Source organism: Trachurus japonicus, chromosome 3 (assembly GCF_045865225.1).
Source record: "Trachurus japonicus isolate A0001 chromosome 3, Traja_1.0".
Classification (NCBI taxonomy): Eukaryota; Metazoa; Chordata; class Actinopteri; order Carangiformes; family Carangidae; genus Trachurus; species Trachurus japonicus.
Window position 1 is genome coordinate 32,519,233 of NC_140909.1, and position 18,351 is coordinate 32,537,583.

An 18,351-nucleotide genomic window follows, 5' to 3' on the forward strand; every position below is an offset into this window, starting at 1 on the left:
AGCCAGGTGCCCTTCTGGTTCAGTAATCCACCTGTGCCTGTGATATTGAAGTCCACATCAATAGGTCATGGTCTCTTTGTAGACACAGTGACGGACTAATCAACCCGTGTGATTAAAGATGTGACTTTCAAACCAAATACAGGATCTAAGAGCAGTTGTGTTTGTCTCCATTTTTTCATCCCTGCAGCTCTTTGTCCTCTGATGTAAATCACCACCACAGTCACAGTCACGCTTGTTCTTCAGCACACGGCTCCAGGTCACTGTTAAAAAAATAATTTATTGCAGCAAGGAATTTTAATCTGAAATATTGACAGTTTCCTATCAATAATACACGTTTGCATCCACTTCAATCCAACAAGAGCATTTAACGAGACACTAACAGCTGACGATGAGACACCTGTTTACCTGACACATACAAATCACTGCTTCTCCACCACAGTTATGTCAACGTGACGAAATACTGCTTCACACAAAAAACTCTCTGTAACACACTGAACATGAACAAACACTAGATTGAAATGTTGAACACAGAACAAGAGTTTCAGGGATCCAGTTCAGAAAATATTGAACAAAACAAAACAAAACTGAGGTTGCATCCTCTGATTTCACTGCACAGTGAACGTGACCTGTCACTGAGGGAGTGGACGTCACTGTGTGTTTAACTCATCTATTGCAGTCGCCTCAGGGACGCTCCAGAAGCTGTATGCTCACAAGATTAGGGAGGAAAAATCCAACAACAGCTGCACACGGTCAGCTGAGACGGTCGGTGGAGATGTGCTGAGTATGTTTGCATTTGTGAACCTGTTTTATCATTTACTGTATGTATGCAGCTACAGTGAAATCAAGAAAATGTCTCAGTGATCTGAGACGTCACTTGGTGGTAAAAAAAAAAAAAGAAAAAAAAAAAAGGAATTTATACACACGCACACACACATGCACAGACACGCACAAAACACATTAATCACATTTGCCGTGTATACTTGGTTTGTATGCGGTTGCTTAGATTTGTGCGACTGAGACGAAAATAAGTTATAACATTTCAATAAAAAAATTTTTATATTATATAGTACTGTACGGTGGCCCTGAGAGCTTAACACACTGCAAACAGCTTCATCAATTTGACCGCTGCAAAAATCACAAGTTTCAGGGGACACAAAAAAGTGACGGACCTGGCTGGGGAACTTACATCAGAGACGTTGCTTACAATCAGTGCTTCTCGAGTTTGTTTATTGCAACAATTTGTTTAGTGTATCATTTGTTTAGTGTATCAGTGTGACATTAGTCAGGTATATCTATGGCTACTACTGTAATATGTACTGTTAGCTTAGCATTATAGTCTTTAGCCAGTCTGTCACTTTTTTGTGTCCCCTAAAACAGAAATATGTTGAGTTTCTGCAGTGTAGCCATGTGGTCAAACTGATGAAGCTGTTTTCTGAAGTTTCATATTTTGCGTGCATTTTCTTGAGTTACAATGAATTGAGCCCTTTGGGCCACCGTACGTGAGAATTAAAAATGTAAAATTCCAAAGAAGAAAAAAAAAAACAACCTTTAAAACATTTTATAGGGAATATTAGCTACCAGCGACCAATCAAACTGATTTCAACAACTGCGTGTTTGTCTAACAGAACAGACTCACAACCTTTTCAATGTCCTGATAATGATGTTGATCATGAGCCAGAGGGTGAAGGAAAATTTCACAGGGAAGTCCATCTTCCTCATTTTAAATCCCATCCTAATATTTTAACTCTATTATCATTTATTTTTGTAGCTTAGTGTTAAATTTCTATCCTTGAAATTTCAAACCATCTTCTTGACTGGGATTTAAGCCGGTAGAAAAAAAATCTTAGAAACTAAAATCTGCATATTTAGAGTTTCTTGATTAAGTTGAAAAGTAATTTTCTCATCAAGACGACCGTCACTTCTGACACAAGACACAGCTCAGGCCGAAACCCTTCACTGCTCCCTGTGCAGTTCGGTTCGGTTTGTCGGTGCACATGTACAGTACAGTATGTCCTCCTGTGGAGTGACTTTAGACAAAATAGCTGCTGGAAAACGGAAATGACCACAGACGTGTTGATGTGAAGTTGTGCTGATTCAGATTTTTCCTCTCACACCACTGCTCGGTTGGTTGTGTGTTTCTACTATGGTTTTCTACTCTGGGCCCGGTCAGACTTTTGACACTGGCCTTTAACATCTAACAAATCCTACGCACAGTACGGATCCTGTCTGTATGTACAGTACTCGCTCATGTACTGCACAGCGGGCACAGTTCACTGTTTGCCCTCCGCCTTGCCCCACTAGCTCCCTGGGCTCAGATGGAGATGGGGCAGGTGAGGATGCGGTCCTCCAGCATGACGCTGAGGATGAGGAACACGAAGTACAGCGCGAACATGGTGAGGCCCAGCATCCGGCTCATCTTCCAGCGACAGGCGGCGATGGAGATGATGACGAAGAGGAGCATGAGGAAGAGTAGCACGATGGCGCAGAACAGGCCATTGGAGCTGACGGTCACCGGCTTGCCGTTGTTCAACGTAGTGTAGATAAGCCAGGGAACTGGCAGACTGCAACCGAAGAGGACAGATGTTTGACACACAAACCTACATCAAATCCAGTGCAGGTGGAAACTAAAGGTAGACTTTATCCCCAACAGAAGTAAAAGTAAAAATCCTTGCATCAAGGTCTCTCAGCCCTTCCTTTATAAATAAATATATATAATTTTACAATATTCATTTTGGCCACAAGATGCTGACCATATGTTTTATATTTCAATATACAGCTCTGGAAAAAAATAAGAGACCACTTTCACAAATGTTTCTTAAAAGCATCTCTACATGTATGACAGTCATTCTTTTCTTTTCTTTTTTAAATACCAACACAAACACAACTCATTCTACTTAATGAGACACTGATGAGGTCATCACCTGAACCACATCTGGTTTTATAGGAAGATTATAAAAAACACTGCTGGGATTAAACATTGACATTATCCCACAAAAACTGATTTATAAACGCTTCCTGAGTTAAAATATCCTTGCTGTGTTGTTCAGGAATAAATATGAACATGTTTTCTTTGCATTATTATTATTCAAGGTCTGAAAAGACTTGATATTTTTTGTTATTTAGACTAGTTTAGTCATTTTCAGCCAATAAAAGCTCTAAATGACAATATTTTTATTTCAATTTTGGGGGAAATGGTGTCAGTAGTTGATAGAATAAAACAAACATTTTTTTAATTAAATTTTACTAAAACACATACCTATAAATAGTAAAACCAGAGGAACTGATCATTTTGAAGTGATCTCTTAATTTTTTTCCAGAGCTGTATATATACTGTATAACATTATTTTTGTTTGACGAACTGGGAATCAAACCGTTCTCTGGATTACAGCTGGCACACAGAGAGTCTCACTGTTGCTCACCCGACAGTGATGTCAAAGATGTTACTGCCCACTGAGCTGGACACGGCCATGTCCCCCAGTCCTTTACGGGCCACGATCACACTGGTGATCAGGTCGGGGATGGACGTCCCGGCCGCCAGGATGGTCAGGCCCATGATCTCCTCTGAGATGCCCACGGTCTCACCCACCTGTGCACAGGAGCAGAAGAAGACAGGTGTCATCTGGACTGGTGGACTGGTTCATCATGACACCAGCAGCACAGTGGCTTTAAATGACAACACTCAATGAGTAAATCAGTTATATACAATTGTATTATTGATATTAATAATATATTATATATATATATATATATATGTATATTATAATTAACTTTAACCCATTAAAGTTAATTTAATTTTAGTAGTTTCACATCCTTTTTTTGTTGTAGTTTTGTTCTTTTGTTTTGTTTTAGTTTCTTGTGCGTTTTTTTTTCTGTCCTGTTTTTGTTGTGTTGTTGAGTCTGCTCTGTCTTTTGTCTTCTGTCTATTTGTTTATTGGTCAGTGTATTGTCGGTTTATACATTGTATATGCCTGTTCCCATTAAAAAAAAAAAAAAAAACCTTAACCCATTTACAGTCAGAGGCTGTAAATCCCTGTGACGTGTGAGGAGCTGACAAACCTGATGAGCCCACCACACCATCATGTAGGAGAAAATTCCGATCCACATGATGGAGCCGAGAAATGTCCCAACAAAGTATCTCCTGGACGCCTGGAGGACGAGAGAGAAGAAACAACAAAGTCAGGTAAACATCTGGAAACGCAGATTTGGACCCAGATGTATGAAGACATCAAACTTGTTTTATACAGCCAGTGGAGACTGTTCTCCAATATTCCTTCATTTGTAATTGCCTTCTTCCTACATATACTGTATATACATATACAAGTATAGCAGTTATTTATGAGATGTCATAAGATCATTGACTGTATAAAGTGTCAGTGAATGATTAACAAACTTAGATGAGCATTTATGCTACATTTACACATATGATTTAGACATGTACTAATGGTTAGTGCGTGTGTTAATAGATGGTTTATAAAGTGCTTATTATTACTGAAGGTCAGGATTTATTCAGGTAGTTACTACATATTAGTTAAGTTTATAAAACACCTATTAACACACTCACTAACCATCAGTAATTTTGAAGCATCAACTTGTATAGATAACCACAGGTGATTCAATGCTTCCTTTGTCAGATAGCAATCAGACAACAACTCCAAACATGTAGGAGAGGATTTTAGAAAAAAAGAGCAATAATGCTATATAAGAGTAAAAACTAAATATGTGACCTAAGCAATGAACCAGAAACACGTGGAAATCTCACACAAGTACCCTCCTCACCCCCACCCTCACCCTCACCCAACACCATCCAGGACAGCAGGACGGACATGTTCCAAAATGTATAAAAATACCAAGTCCAATAATAATTTGAGCGATTTTAAAGCAAAAGTGTCAAATGATAGTTTGTGGTCCTCAATGTGACACTTTCTTCATCTACGGTAAAACAGAATCTCTGTTTGTGTGTATGAATGTTTTCCATTGTTTACTGGTGTTTTCTGCACCAGACAATAATCACGACATGAGTCAATCATGAAAACCATCATTAGTTGCAGAATAAACTAGAGTTCGACTCATGACTTTGGGTGAAATGAGCCTGTCCGGCTGGGCTGCTTGGGTTTTGGCGACTGAGTTCATTCAGCCAGATGACAGTTTCACATCAGCTCTGTTTTAACCCAGCTGTAGCAGCTGATAGTGAAGGGTGGAGCTTACTCACCAGGTTGCGGACGTCGGGCAGCGTGAGCCACAGCGGGAACACGATGGGCAGCAGGAACAGGTATGTGGCCTGTTTGCGTCTGGTTTCAGGCCACTCCAACGACAACGGCTCATTCTCCTCCTCCTCCTCTTCCTCTTTCTCCTCTTCTTCCTTGTTTCCATCATCATCATCCTTATCTTCTTCACTCTCACTGGGGTCACTGCTTTCCCCGCCATCGCTGTCGTCTTCATCGCTGCCGTCTGATCCCCCGGGTGCTGCTGCTGCTGCTGCTGCTGCTGCCTGCAGGAGAGGAAACAGTTAACAGCGTCACACTGTCAGCATCAGGACCAGAGCTCCACCCAGTCCATCTACAGTACAGTAGAATCTCATCCAGCTGAGCTTCATCCTCTGTGTGACTAATGTTGTTGGTTCAGAGGATCGAACCCACGGTCTCCCGCACCGCAGGCAACGATGCTAACCATTTCGACAAGACAAGAGGTCGCCAACCGCTTAGCAGGCGGGTTAGCACGTTTTTTATGGGTGAGTGAGTTTACTTCCAGTACCGCTAACCGCCACACTACCGTCACTTCACCTTACTGGTCCCTCGTGACTGTGGCACACCCGCGGACCTCCGTTACATCTGTCCTCCAAGACTGGAAGGTGTTGAGGTGTGAGAAGATGAGCAGATGAAGATAAAAGTTGGTTTATTGGATACACTAAGAAACATATTTACAAGAACATAAAAATCTGAAGAAAAAGTCCAATTGTCTGTGTCTCCAATCTTCGCCACAAAAGCACTGAAAACCTGCTTCCATTGCAAACATACCGTATTATCTTTGTGAAGCAGAGTTTTCTGCAGTGACAGCAGCAAAATGAGATTACAGAGGGGACCATCACCCCCAGATGACTGATTATTGATTATATATTATTATCATATTATGGTGACTTGTAACCAAGAATGTATTAATTCACTTAAAAACGCAGCGGAAAACCATGTGACCATCTACAATCATTGTTATATTATATGTGTAATGTAAACAGAACGTACGCACATATTAATAACACATTTTAATACGTGCCAAATAAACAAACAAACAAGTCAATAAACTGTCTTATGGCACAAACTAAATAACTTCATCCATCAATTTGTTGTGTTGTGAGTAGGGTTGTTCGGTATACCGGTACTAGATTGGTACCGGGGTACTGACGCATTTAAAACGGTACTATACTGCGCTTAGATGGGACCGGTACTTTCATTTTGCGCCGCCGGCAGCGGTGACGTCGCCACGTGAAAAAATTACAACCGGTCAAAATAACAAAAAAGATGCAGTGTTTTCAGGCCTCAAATAATGCAAAGAAAACAAGTTGATATTCATTTTTACTACTAATGTTTTAATTTAGGAAGAGTTCAGATTAATATAGATGGAATTTTAATCCTGCAGCAGCAGTAACTGTTTACTGATTTACTGATTATTTACTGATGCTTATAGTTCTAAGATTTTCTATTAAAATAAAGCCAATAATGACATTTTTTGTGTTCTCTTTTTATTTGGAAAAGTACCGAAAAGTATCGAAAAACATGTTGGTACCGGTATCGGTACCAACATGTTGTGAGTTACTGCAGTGCATGTGTTGTCAAGTTGTTTTCTAAATTTGTAGGTGAGCAAAATGTAGGTAAGTTGCGTGTAAGTGTGTTGAGCCCTCAAACGACGACACAGTGTCACAAACAATGTGACTAAAGGAGCATTGCATCTTTTTTTTTTTTTTGCTACAGACAGAAGTGACATCCTTTCTGTACCTTGGACTCGTCCGGCGTCTCCTCTGTCTTCTCGGGCGTCTCCTCCATCTTCTTGGACTTCTCCTCCTTCTTCTCGGACGTCTCCTCCGTCTTCTCAGGCGTCTCCGCCTTCTTCTCCGACATCTCCTCCGTCTTCTCAGGTGTCTCCTCCGTTTTCTCTTCTGTCTTTGGAGGCTGTGAGGTGGACGGCTCGGCTGCGGCGCCCCCCGCTGGACCAGCAGCAGCAGCTGCGGCAGGAGTGACCTGCTCAGACTTGGGCTTTTGATCAGCATCTGGAGAGAACATGTGCATGAGAGGACACAGTGAACAACAGTCAAGTTCAACTGCTCATTCATCAGAGTTCAAACACAATAAACTGCACCAGCTCCATCTGACGATTCACATGATTGTTTGTTTTAATGCTTTCAGTGGTGTCTTGTTTACTTGAACCATCAGTTTACTATTGATTACTGTGAGGCTCCAATATGTACAGGTGAAGCCTGCAGTATTAACTATATATATATATATATATATATTTTTTTTTATCAAGCCATTCATTTATGATGCCAATCAAGTCTCCAATCAATTTTTGTAAACTTGCTACTTAAAAACGGATGATTCTGAGTTTTAAACTTTGAAATGTACCCCTCTTTCATTCTTCGCCCTGTTTTTTTAACCTACACTTCACCATTGTAGAGAACTGTAGTGATAAGCTGACAGAGTTATTATGCTGCGTGGGCTGCTGTGAAGAGCCGGTGGGAGTGATTGGAGTGTTTGGAGATAAACATGCTGTAGACACGGAGGAAATGTGACACACACACACACACACACACACACACACACACACACACACACACACACACACACACACACACACACACACACACACAGTCCCATCTGCATGTTAATCCCGGGGCTGATTGGTTGGGGCTGGTCGAGGCCTCTCCACTCTCCCTGCACCTCAGACTCTGAAGCACCTCATTACTCCACACTGTGACGCAGGACACACAGACTGAGAGGTTGTGCTGATTGTGGAGAGCGACCTCCTTCAACCCCAAACCGTCTCCAACAAACCACAGACAGAAAACCAGCACCGACATTTCACAATACAATGTCTTAAAATATACAATAATAATCAATCAGTCACTTTCCAGCTGCTCTCAGGCTTTTATTAAAACAGGCGTTAAACTCACCTTCAGTGTGACGTTGCTGTGACCTGCTCTGTAATTTGCCCGTGACCGGGAGGTTCAGAGGTTTTACTTTGTTCTTCGCTGAAATCAAGAGAAGGACGACTGATACAAGTCAGATGTGAGACCTGAGAAATAGTCAACGTCCAATCCTGCTGAGACAGCACGACCTGACCTCACTCACACACTGGCCACTTGGCTTTGAAGGGGACATTGCATGGAAATATCACTTTTTAAGGCTTGTTAATGTTTATTTGGGTGTTTGTCCCCACACGGAAAGAATCTATAGGTTTTAATATAGGTTTGAATATATGTGACATACATAAAATTGGCCGTTTTCATATATACGCACATATGCTAATATGGTGCATATACTGTATGGTTCATATATGCACAGATATAGGTTTCATATATGCGCATATATATATATAGTATATATATATCCTCATGAGGATATATGCGCATATACGAAACCTATATGCAGTTTATTTGTGCATATATGCTGCATATATATGAAAACGGCCAATTTTATGTATGTCACATAAACCTATATTAAAACCTATAGGTTCTTTCTGTGTGGGTCTTGCCTTCCGGCCCCCAAAATGTGAGAATTGACAAAAAAAATCTGTAATTTTCAGGCTGAAAATGCTGGTAGAAGGGGCGGGGTGAGCAGTGGTTAATTTGCATTTAAAGGGACAGGCACTTCAACCAGCCACTCTCAAATTCTCAACACAACTGTTTTAAGCGGAAGAAAAGAGCTGTAATGTTTGATCCTTGGGATATTTTGCCAAAAGCATGTCACAGACATGTCTTTAAGACCCCTGTGGACTATTTTAATTCTGGAAAAGGGGGAAATATGTGTCCTTTAAGAAACAGAGTAACTATCCAACAAGACAAACCCACAGAGCTGTGATTTCATTCAGAGCAAAAGTCTGTTAATTATCCAAACCTGTGATAAAACTTAAAGCTGCATCGCTCCACATTCTATGCTCAGTTCCTGTCTTTTATGTTTCTGTGTCATATGAGCAACAGACTTACATTATTGTAGACTTCACAAACAATTAACAGCAAGTAAGTATGTTTTAAATGTATGTAATTATGAATGAATGTCCATCTTGGAGACTCATTGAAACACCTCTGGAGCACTACCCAGAGTTTTCCAAACAGCCGGTGTGTGACGAAGGTCAGTGATGGTCACCACCACAACACGGAAACAACTGGATCCAAACGCGTGCACACACACACATATGAAACCCAGCATCTAAAATAAAACATGCAGAATCTAAAACCAGCTTACAGTAGGGATGTTCCAGACACAAACACGAACCAGACTGTGCACCATCACCATGACTACATACATACTGAAGACAGCGACGACACAGACACGTCTTACCTTTCCTCTGCACTGACCCCTCCCCTCTGACATCACCGTTAAACGACGTCTCTGATTGAGACACATCAGAGTGACAACAGCTGACATCAGTCTGTCACATGCTCAGCGTTGCACTTGAACGCATCAAATGACCACGAGACCATAACAAGCACACACGAGACACGACAGGAAACAACAGTGAGGCGCCATCTGGTCGGCCGCTCTTACCTCGTCTGCTTTTCCTCGAGCCGGGGGTTTTGAGAGCCCCTCTAAGGGCGGCCTCTAGGGTGGAAACCAACAGCATCATTTTAACCTCTGATTTTTATCTCTCACGTCATTTATTCTTTTAGTTCTGCTGACGCTGCATCCAGCTGAGCAACGAGTGGCAGATTCAGTTTTTTTTTAGGGAGATCCAGTCTGGCCTCAACTGGCCTATCAGTCTGTGCCACCAATGAGCTGCTCTGCTGCAAAAAGACCCTACTTTTTTTTGCCAGATTATTTTTATTATGATGATTTTTTTTTTTAAAGTATATTTTTCAGCTTTTTGCCTTTATTTGATAGTGATGACAGTAGAGATAGACAGGAAATGGGGAGGCAGAGAGAGAGGGGGAATGACACGCAGGAAAGGTCTGCCCGACGCGGGATTCGAACCGGGGACGCCTGCGGCGAGGACTGTAGCCTCTACATGGGGCGGCCGCTCTACCCACTGCGCCACGCACCACCCCATATTATGATGATTTTAATGATTTTCAGGGGCCCCGGCATGGAAACGTTTGGGAACCACTGGTGTAATAAATGATGGTGAGGTCCTGCAGCTCAGTGGACACAGTTGATAACATGGCTACCACTGACAAATCCATTAGAAACAACTTATTCTACAGGTTGCCTTATTAGCGAGTGGTTAACCAGGTTAACTGGACAGAAGCTTTAGACTGTGCAGGTTAAGACACTGTACTAATAGAAAGGAACTGACACTAAAACTAATCCACAGACTTTAAACCCATCACATACTGTATCTGTGTTCACCACAGCGCCTTCCAGCTCCCAGCTCAGATATCTACTGCAGCACACTGACATCTGAGTTTATAACATGTAACTGAAAATACGACAGAGGTGCCACATCAGCAGTGACAGCCAATCCAGCTGCACGGGGCCGGCCTCGCCCTGGGCTCTGGGGCCCACCGCTACACCGGCTCCATGGAGATAAAGAGCTTGGTCTGCTAGCACGCTGGCTCTTATCCAGCTTTTATTAGCCTATATTGAAAAGCTGATTAAGGATCAGCTGTGGCCGAGCGCTGTGGGAGCGAGGAACAGCGACCTGGTGAGTTCGAGGACGCGCTGAAGGTCGCCGTGGTTCATCACGCTATCCTGACTTATAGGAAGGGACAGGAGGAACAGAGCAGCACTGAGCTGAGTCACTGGGGATGGAACAGTGACTGATCAGCTGACAGGCAGATAAGCGATTAATCTTTCAGTTATGTTTCAAGCACTTTGATGTAAGGTAAGTTATTCAGCATTCATAATCTGAGCGTTTATTAATGTATCTGAATGTAACTGTCATTTCTTCAGAGAGAGACAGACAGACTCATAACCTGAAGCTGCTGCTGGATGAGCCTGAAGGAGCTGCAGCAACTACAGAGGCCATCTACAGTACTACCAGAAATAATATTGAAAACAATATGACAGAAAAACAATTTCTCAATTAACTTTAAATAAACTTACAGTTGTCAGGGATGTTATAACGCCTTAATTAGCATCTAAATTAACGTCTAAATTTGACAAGTCTAGCTTTGATGGGTTTCGATTCAAACATGGATTGATGTTGTCTGGATGAGATTAACAGAGATGAATTGTTAAATGATATTTTTGAACAATACCATTTTCCAGGACTGCTCAAAAATGATTAAAGTTTAATTTTTTTAATGCACTCATTGTCTTAAACCTCCAACAGTGTAAAAGGTTATATCAATTTGCAGACAATAAAAAATAATTATAAGGTATTTCCTTTAAAGATAGTTTTCCTTATGTATACCTTTTTAGTGGCATTTTGTTGTGTTATTAACTGTTTATTTGATGAACAGAGTAAATATTAAACAACATAGTCTTTGGTTGTTTTATGATTTATGACCCAGAGGAGAACACTACTCTGAAGTGGTGCTTTCGTCTTTTGAAATGTTAGGGGGTAGTGCATTTTCTCATCCCAAAGGCACTGAAGATTTATTACAAACTTTAAAAACCAGAAAGGAGTTATACTTTCTATGGGTGACCATTTCAATTTTATAAATGAAAACATTATTTCGCCTCAAACACCTCCAGCACCAGGCTGCAGGTTTTTATCCTGTGACTGCAGATAGAAGCTCTGGTTCTGGCTCTGGCTGTTACCTTCTCCCAGAGGGTCCAGCGTGTGGATCATCAGCTGGAAGATGGTGCTGCGCAGTGACGTGTTGTGGAGCGAGGCCGAGCTGCCGCCTCTCTGCAAGACAGGACGAACCTACGGGTCAGCAGACGGAGGGTCAGATATTTAAACTTCTGCACTGAACGTCTGGGAAACATTCAAATCTTTTAGAACAGAGCCGACACTTTTTTAACCACAGCTACTGGTTACAGAGCAGAAACAAATGTGACATGATGACGTTACAATTAACTGTGTGTAACAGATGAAGAATCAAATCAGCAGCTGCAGAACGAACGAGCAGAGTTCAAACACTTGTGAAAAATATGTATTGAAGGATCAACATTTTACAAACCAAATGAGCACAACACTAAGATTATTTTTCTCTAGTGGATCAACCAATGTAAGGATGTCATTTCTAAATTAAACCCAGACAATTTGCAGTTCACCCTCAAAATTTGAAGGAACAAAAAACACAATGAAAATTAAAATGAATTGTCTCTTCTTTTGAAATGCAATTCCCCTTGTCTAAAACCTACAGTGCTCTGCTCTCTGGCCTGCTGCTATTATAGACTTATGTTAGCTACCAACAACCCCCTCGACCCACCAGTGGACACGCCTGTCTTATTGCTGGGACATTTATGCTGCGTCCTCATGACAACAACAGCATGAGAGGAACGGGGAAAATAATCCTTACTCCTTACCTTACTTACTTACTGTGGTTAGCCCTGATGCTAAAACCACATCAACAGCTTCAATTAGCTTCCCTTGTACGAAACAAAAGAAGCTAATTTTGTTAACAAGGCACTTTAAAATGTGCTGCATGACCTTTGTTGACATGTGCATGTCTTCATGACTTGCAGGTGAGTTGATAAAACTCTCTCCACTGTATCAGTTCAGACGTGGAGGAATTGAAGAACATTTGAAGAGTTCATTTGCAAAAGCAGATAAGTGCCATTTTGAAAAAAATGAGCTGAGGCTTTGTAATTATTCTTTGCGTTGTTTTCAATAAAACTTTATTTTTTTGAGATATGTCTGTTTTGTTACATCTCAAAGTCACTCAACTTTGGTTTGACTGATATCACCTTATGTAAATAAAAAATAAAAAATGAAGATTCTAGAATTTTTTAAAAACGGAGTTATCTGCTTTTGCAAATGAACTCTTCATTTCTACTTTTTGCACAAGAAAGTTACTTTTAAACAAAATGATTCTCCAACTAGATAAATTAACAAAACCAGTTGCAGAAGTTCAAAGATTCATGAGCAGCTGCAGTGAACAGCTGAGCTGACATCAACCTGCTACCAGCAGGTGCTCTACCACTTCTCATACCTTGAGTCTTGCTTTGTCCTCGTCGGAGGTGGGTTTGCTCCGCGAGGGGCTGCTGGGAGGAGGCTCAGGCTCTGGTTTGGATTTCTCTTCAGCCTTCGGTGCAGGAGGAGGAGGAGGAGTAGGAGCTGGAGTAGGAGCTCGAGCCGGAGCCGGAGCAGGAGCAGGAGCTGGGGCTGGAGCTGGCGCTGGAGCTGGTGGTGGTGGAGCTTCACTCTCCTGTAAAATGACAACCTGATGAGTTCACAGCACCTCAGTGATTCACCTGACATGCACAAGACAAAAATATACAAGTTCACGAGCACACGTGCATCTGAGTTTTGTTTGTTCCAGTTGAAGTGATGATGTGGAGATGGATGGCATGATACATTACAGGTGAATCTCTCATGAGCATCAACCAGATGTTTCCTTTTTATATTGACTTCTAATACCAAATATAATCGACTGACTACATCTTTATTCAGACAAAGTTGCTACAATTAAGTCAAACAAGTGTTTGTTCCTCTGTGGAGAGAGGAAGATGAGAGCTGTAACAACTGGTCAGTTTATCTGTTGATTTACAAAAAAAAAGGATTTTGGTCATTGATTAATCATTTAACTAATTGTTTGTGCAAAAATTGAAAAATATTAACTGGTTTCAGTTAATAATTTGTGAAGAGATGGGCTATAAAGGGTTTAGACAAATCAAAACATTAGAAGATGTCACTCTGGATATTCTGATTATTCTTTTTCACTACTTTTTTCTAACTCCACAATTAAACAGAAACAAAAATAAAAATGATTGTCAGAATTCATTCATCACAGGTCTGGATCATCAAAATTCAACAAGAAAACTGATTAATGCCTCACATTCTCTTGAATCCCTGTTTGATACCACTTAAGAACGAATCTGTTGATGAGAGTGTTTCCTGCATGAGCCTCTTGTCTCTGCAGCGTGAACCTTAAAGCCCTACGGCTTTAAGTGTAAGTGTAAGAGCGCATGAATGTATATTCAACAGGTGTCCAGGGGTAACAGACTAGACTGAATATACTGAAGAAAAAGATGCATTTCATTGTGGGAAATCCTTATGAATGTATTCATATCATTAAAGTACATATATAAATTCCTGGAAAAGAGTCATTTCATTGACCCATTCATGTGGCATCGAGTCTCATTATCCTCAGTGTGATGACCGTAGTGATTGCACACATGCTTCAGGTTAACTGGAGGATGTGCTGTTGATCACGAAAATACTCAAACACAGTCTTGCATGTTAATTACAGGCTCAGACATTTACTGCTCCATTAGCTGCAGGAAGCTGAAGCTCTTTTGTCTGTAAATGGCTTTAAAAAAATATGTCTTTTAAAAATGCATTATTCCTTTGTTTGGGTGTTTTTCATTTCTAAATGAAATGACGTCTCCATGTGGAGATTTCTGGGCTGTGACACAGAAACAGTGACATTTCCATCACTTCATCGCTGTGACACGCTATCTGTGACACCTGGAGTCCTTTCTGTTCAGCATCATCAAAGGATTGTACACACAAATACAGGCTGTCACCTGCTCAGACCCACCAACCACTGTCCCTCTTTCAGTGCCACTGAGCAGCAACAACTGTGAGCAGATGAAAGGAGAGACAATGAACTGTACATGGATGGAAGTTGGTCCTGTAACAACGGCTCTGCACAGACATCTGTTTTGTGTGTATCCATGGTTTCCTGTCCGTCTGATTACTGTAGAGTGGAGGTTTAAAATCAGCACCTGCTGGAGTTCATTCCTACTTCAGGTCTTTTCAGAGAAGAGGCCTCGCTCTGCTCTTTCTCCTTTTCTATTGTCCATGATAAATCCCATGAAAAGACTTGTTGACATCCGTCAGCCCCAAACTAATTGGTTCTTACTGAAGACGTCTAAGATCAACTGACAGATCTGTAGTTCATTAGAAATCATGAATAATTTCTTAAACAGAATTGTAGTTTTTCAAACAGGTGAAATCAGTGCATTTGTTAGGGACTATTTTCCATTGTGGTGTTTGATGCATTGTTGATTGCAGTGTTTGATGCATCAAGGCTACATTTGTAAGTCAAAATAAACCACAGTCTTCTATATACACACTGTAGTAGTGGAGTTTGGGCGGAAATCTCTTTCCTGGTGTGTTACAGGACAATGGAAAACATATATCACCTGCACTAAGCAGCAGCTGAACGGATCATATAAACGAGGTTATCAACAAATGATATTTTCGTCATCTCTGATTATCTGAATACTTCATTCAATTTTTGGTCCATAAAACCAAATACTGTAGCTTGTTTTATCCAATCAACAACACAAAACCCATTAATATTCAGATAAATATTCATGGAAAACCAAAAAACAATCACATTTGAAAAGCCACAACCACTGGCAAGGCGCCATGGCAGCTGTATTTACCCGTCAAATGAACTTTAATGGTGTACAGAGATAGAATGACTGGCCTTTCTGTCTGTCCTCTACAACCTCAGAGTGAACACTGCAGACACCTGCTTTGTTTCCTGACTTAAAGCAGAAGTAAGCGATCCGGTCGTTTTGGCTAACTTCTTTTCAGCCGATGGAGTTGTGGATCTACTGGTCCTCATCCCTACGTCACCACATTCACGCGCATCCCTTGGCTGCACACACAGAGAGGACCGCCCCTTTATGCCGTTCTCTCTCCTCATTGGATAAAGGTTGTAGGATACAAGGAAAGTTTTCTCCTCGGCTTACAGCAGAGCAGAGTGACTGACAGACCCGTGTTTCAGACCAAACACTCTATATAAGTGATTGCTGTCGGAAGATAGAACTATTTAAGACTTATATTAACACAAACATTCCGCTTACTTCTGCTTTAAAGAACACATCATTATTCAGACATCAGTGTGAAACCAACCAACCTTCTCAGGCTCCTCCGCCGTCCACACCTTGACAATACTCATGTGCTTGTAGAGCTGGGTCTTGAACGCCTGCTCGATCTGACTGTTGAACTTCATGAAGGTCACGTAGCAGATGTAGCCGAGCACCAGCATGATGCTCTCCCACCACAGGATGAGGCTGTCCAGGAAGAAGATGATGAGCATGATGAGGTCCAGGATGTAGAAGGTCACGTCTCGGAACAGGGGCCACCAGGTCAGGTGGAGCATCTCCCGGGAGAAAATGGCGCACATGCCGATGACAAACAGGATGTTGAAGACAGCTGAGCCCACGATGGTGCCGATGCCCACGTTGCTGTGGGAGATGAAGACGCCGATGAGGGAGGTGAAGAGCTCGGGGGCAGAGCCTCCGGCCGCCATGAAGGTGGCCCCGGCCACGTCGTCGGAGATCTCCATCCAGACGGTGATGACCTCCAGCGCGGGGACGAAGAACTCATCGCAGACGATGGCCAGGGCGACAAACATGTAGACCATGCCTATGACGTGAAGGACCACCCATCCTTGTCGTCGCTGCTCCACTGAGAAGAGATCCTCCGGGTAGTCGCCCTTCCTGTGAGGGGGCTGAGGTGGGGGACGCGGGGAAGCTGTGGTGGTCGGCGGAGGTGGAGTTTGAGGAGGTTTGGGGGGTTGAGGGTCTACGTAGATACACTGTTCGATATCTGTCCTGTTGACGATTATCACCAGAGGAGGCTTGGTGCCCTCAGGTGGGACCACCTCCTCCTCCTCCTCCCCCGCCGTCTCATTGGACGCCCCCACCTCCCTAATGTTGACCTCCACAACATCACCCTCGCCGGTCTGCGGCTCCGACAGCCTGGCTTTCAGAGTCAGAGTGTAGACGAAACACAGCAGCACACCTGAGATGAAGAAGAGGACGCGGCTGCGCCTGAGTCTCCTCCTCAGAGGCGAGCGCACGTTCATTGCCCTCGTGGTCTCGACTCCAAAACACGAAGCTATGTCAGATGCATTGCTATTCCTTCACAGTCGCAGCACCGTTGTGTGGCGAGAGGACACCACTGTCAGAGGAGAGACACACACATGTGCGCACAGTGTGTTTCATCGTTTACTGCCGGCCGCTTCAACCTGTGGAAGGACTGAAAACAGAAAACACACACAGATGAAAATCACATCATGAACAAAATGTGGATGTTTCATGTCCTCTCTGTTTGCAGGGAGGAAAATCTACTGAGCAGAAGTGTGTGTGTGTGTGTGTGTGTGTGTGTGAAGGGAGGGAGGTTGATGGGGATGCAGACAGCCACCTGTTACTATGGCTACATAATCACAGGCTTTGGCTTTCACAAAACACGAGTCCATTGAAGACGCGTTAAACACGTTCAAACGATGAGAAATCAAACGCAGCATTTAATTCCCCTCCGATTATATTTAGTGTCACGGCGTGAGCGCGCTCTCGGAAAGAAAATGCTTAAATGCGCGTGCACGAGGCGATCATTTTGGGGGGAAACATCAAGTAAACCTACCGGTCGGTGGTGCAATTAGACAACCATATTAATAAAAACACTACATCTGTGCGTGACAATAGTGCGTTGAGCTTTAATTGAGGAGTAATCGAGTCCAGCGAGGATTATCACGCACAAGGTCGACGCACACTGTTAATCTATATTCTATCACCATATAAAAACCATAACACAGAGACAATAAGAGGTGGAAAGCAGCGGTGTGCAGTGAGAGGAGCTGCGGGTCTTACCTGTACCGCCGGCTGCTCGGCCCCTCGCCGCCAAGGACCGTCGCTCCAGCTGCGCGTAACGGACGCAGAGATGCTGACTCCGGTTTTTGGGGAGCTACAAGGGCGCACCGCATGTCAGGGCTTGAACGAGGCTCAGCATAATGCTGCTAAGAGGATTAGGAGCCAAACACCTCTCACCTTCCCTTTCACACATAACTCTGTATCAATACACCAACATTCACCGCGCTGTGCTGCTCGCAGCCGCCGGTTTGGTAAGAAACCTTGGAGGCGCCTCTGAGCGCGGCGCCCGGTGCGTGCACCACAATTAGCACATGTCGAGAGGCGGACAGGAGGAGTCTGGTTTGGTCCGTGTGTTGGGTGTGGTCAGGTGAAGCCTCGATTATTGTTGGCACGCGGAGAGTTTTTCAATCAGTCAGTGAGTTGAGTTGAAAATGCACACGAAGAACGAAAGTTTTCGATATTACCAACAGTCACATAACTTTTC

General features: G+C 42.7%; 1 protein-coding gene across 3 annotated transcripts; it reads right to left on the minus strand.

Annotated features, from left to right (window-relative positions):
- Positions 1-1,761: 1,761 nt before the first annotated feature.
- On the minus strand, positions 1,762-18,139 carry LOC146990230 (sodium/potassium/calcium exchanger 1-like). Of its 3 annotated transcripts, XM_085770885.1 has the most exons (12): positions 17,868-18,139; positions 16,130-17,256; positions 13,247-13,462; positions 11,907-12,015; positions 9,753-9,806; positions 9,546-9,596; positions 8,159-8,236; positions 6,974-7,258; positions 5,210-5,481; positions 4,057-4,146; positions 3,420-3,586; positions 1,762-2,561 (listed from the first exon to the last, which is right to left on the minus strand). In XM_085770885.1, exons 2-12 carry the CDS (start codon positions 17,081-17,083, stop codon positions 2,312-2,314), a joined length of 2,526 nt encoding a protein of 841 aa, XP_085627011.1. In that variant the 5' UTR covers positions 17,084-17,256; positions 17,868-18,139; the 3' UTR covers positions 1,762-2,311. The 3 variants fall into 3 exon arrangements, with proteins under 3 accessions (XP_085627011.1, XP_085627004.1, XP_085626996.1); XM_085770878.1 differs by lacking the exons at positions 8,159-8,236; positions 9,546-9,596; positions 9,753-9,806 and having other exon boundaries at positions 5,210-5,472; positions 17,868-18,134; XM_085770870.1 differs by lacking the exons at positions 8,159-8,236; positions 9,546-9,596; positions 9,753-9,806 and having other exon boundaries at positions 17,868-18,134.
- Between the last annotated feature and the right edge of the window lie 212 nt (positions 18,140-18,351).

Coding starts and splice junctions, on each gene's coding strand:
- LOC146990230 (XM_085770885.1), bottom strand. CDS start 17,083: ATGAACGTGCGCTCGCCTCTGAGGAGGAGACTCAGGCGCAGCCGCGTC. Junction 12,016..13,246: donor AGGACAAAGCAAGACTCAAG/GTATGAGAAGTG, acceptor GCTGACCCGTAG/GTTCGTCCTGTCTTGCAGAG. Junction 9,597..9,752: donor CTCGAGGAAAAGCAGACGAG/GTAAGAGCGGCC, acceptor TGTCTCAATCAG/AGACGTCGTTTAACGGTGAT.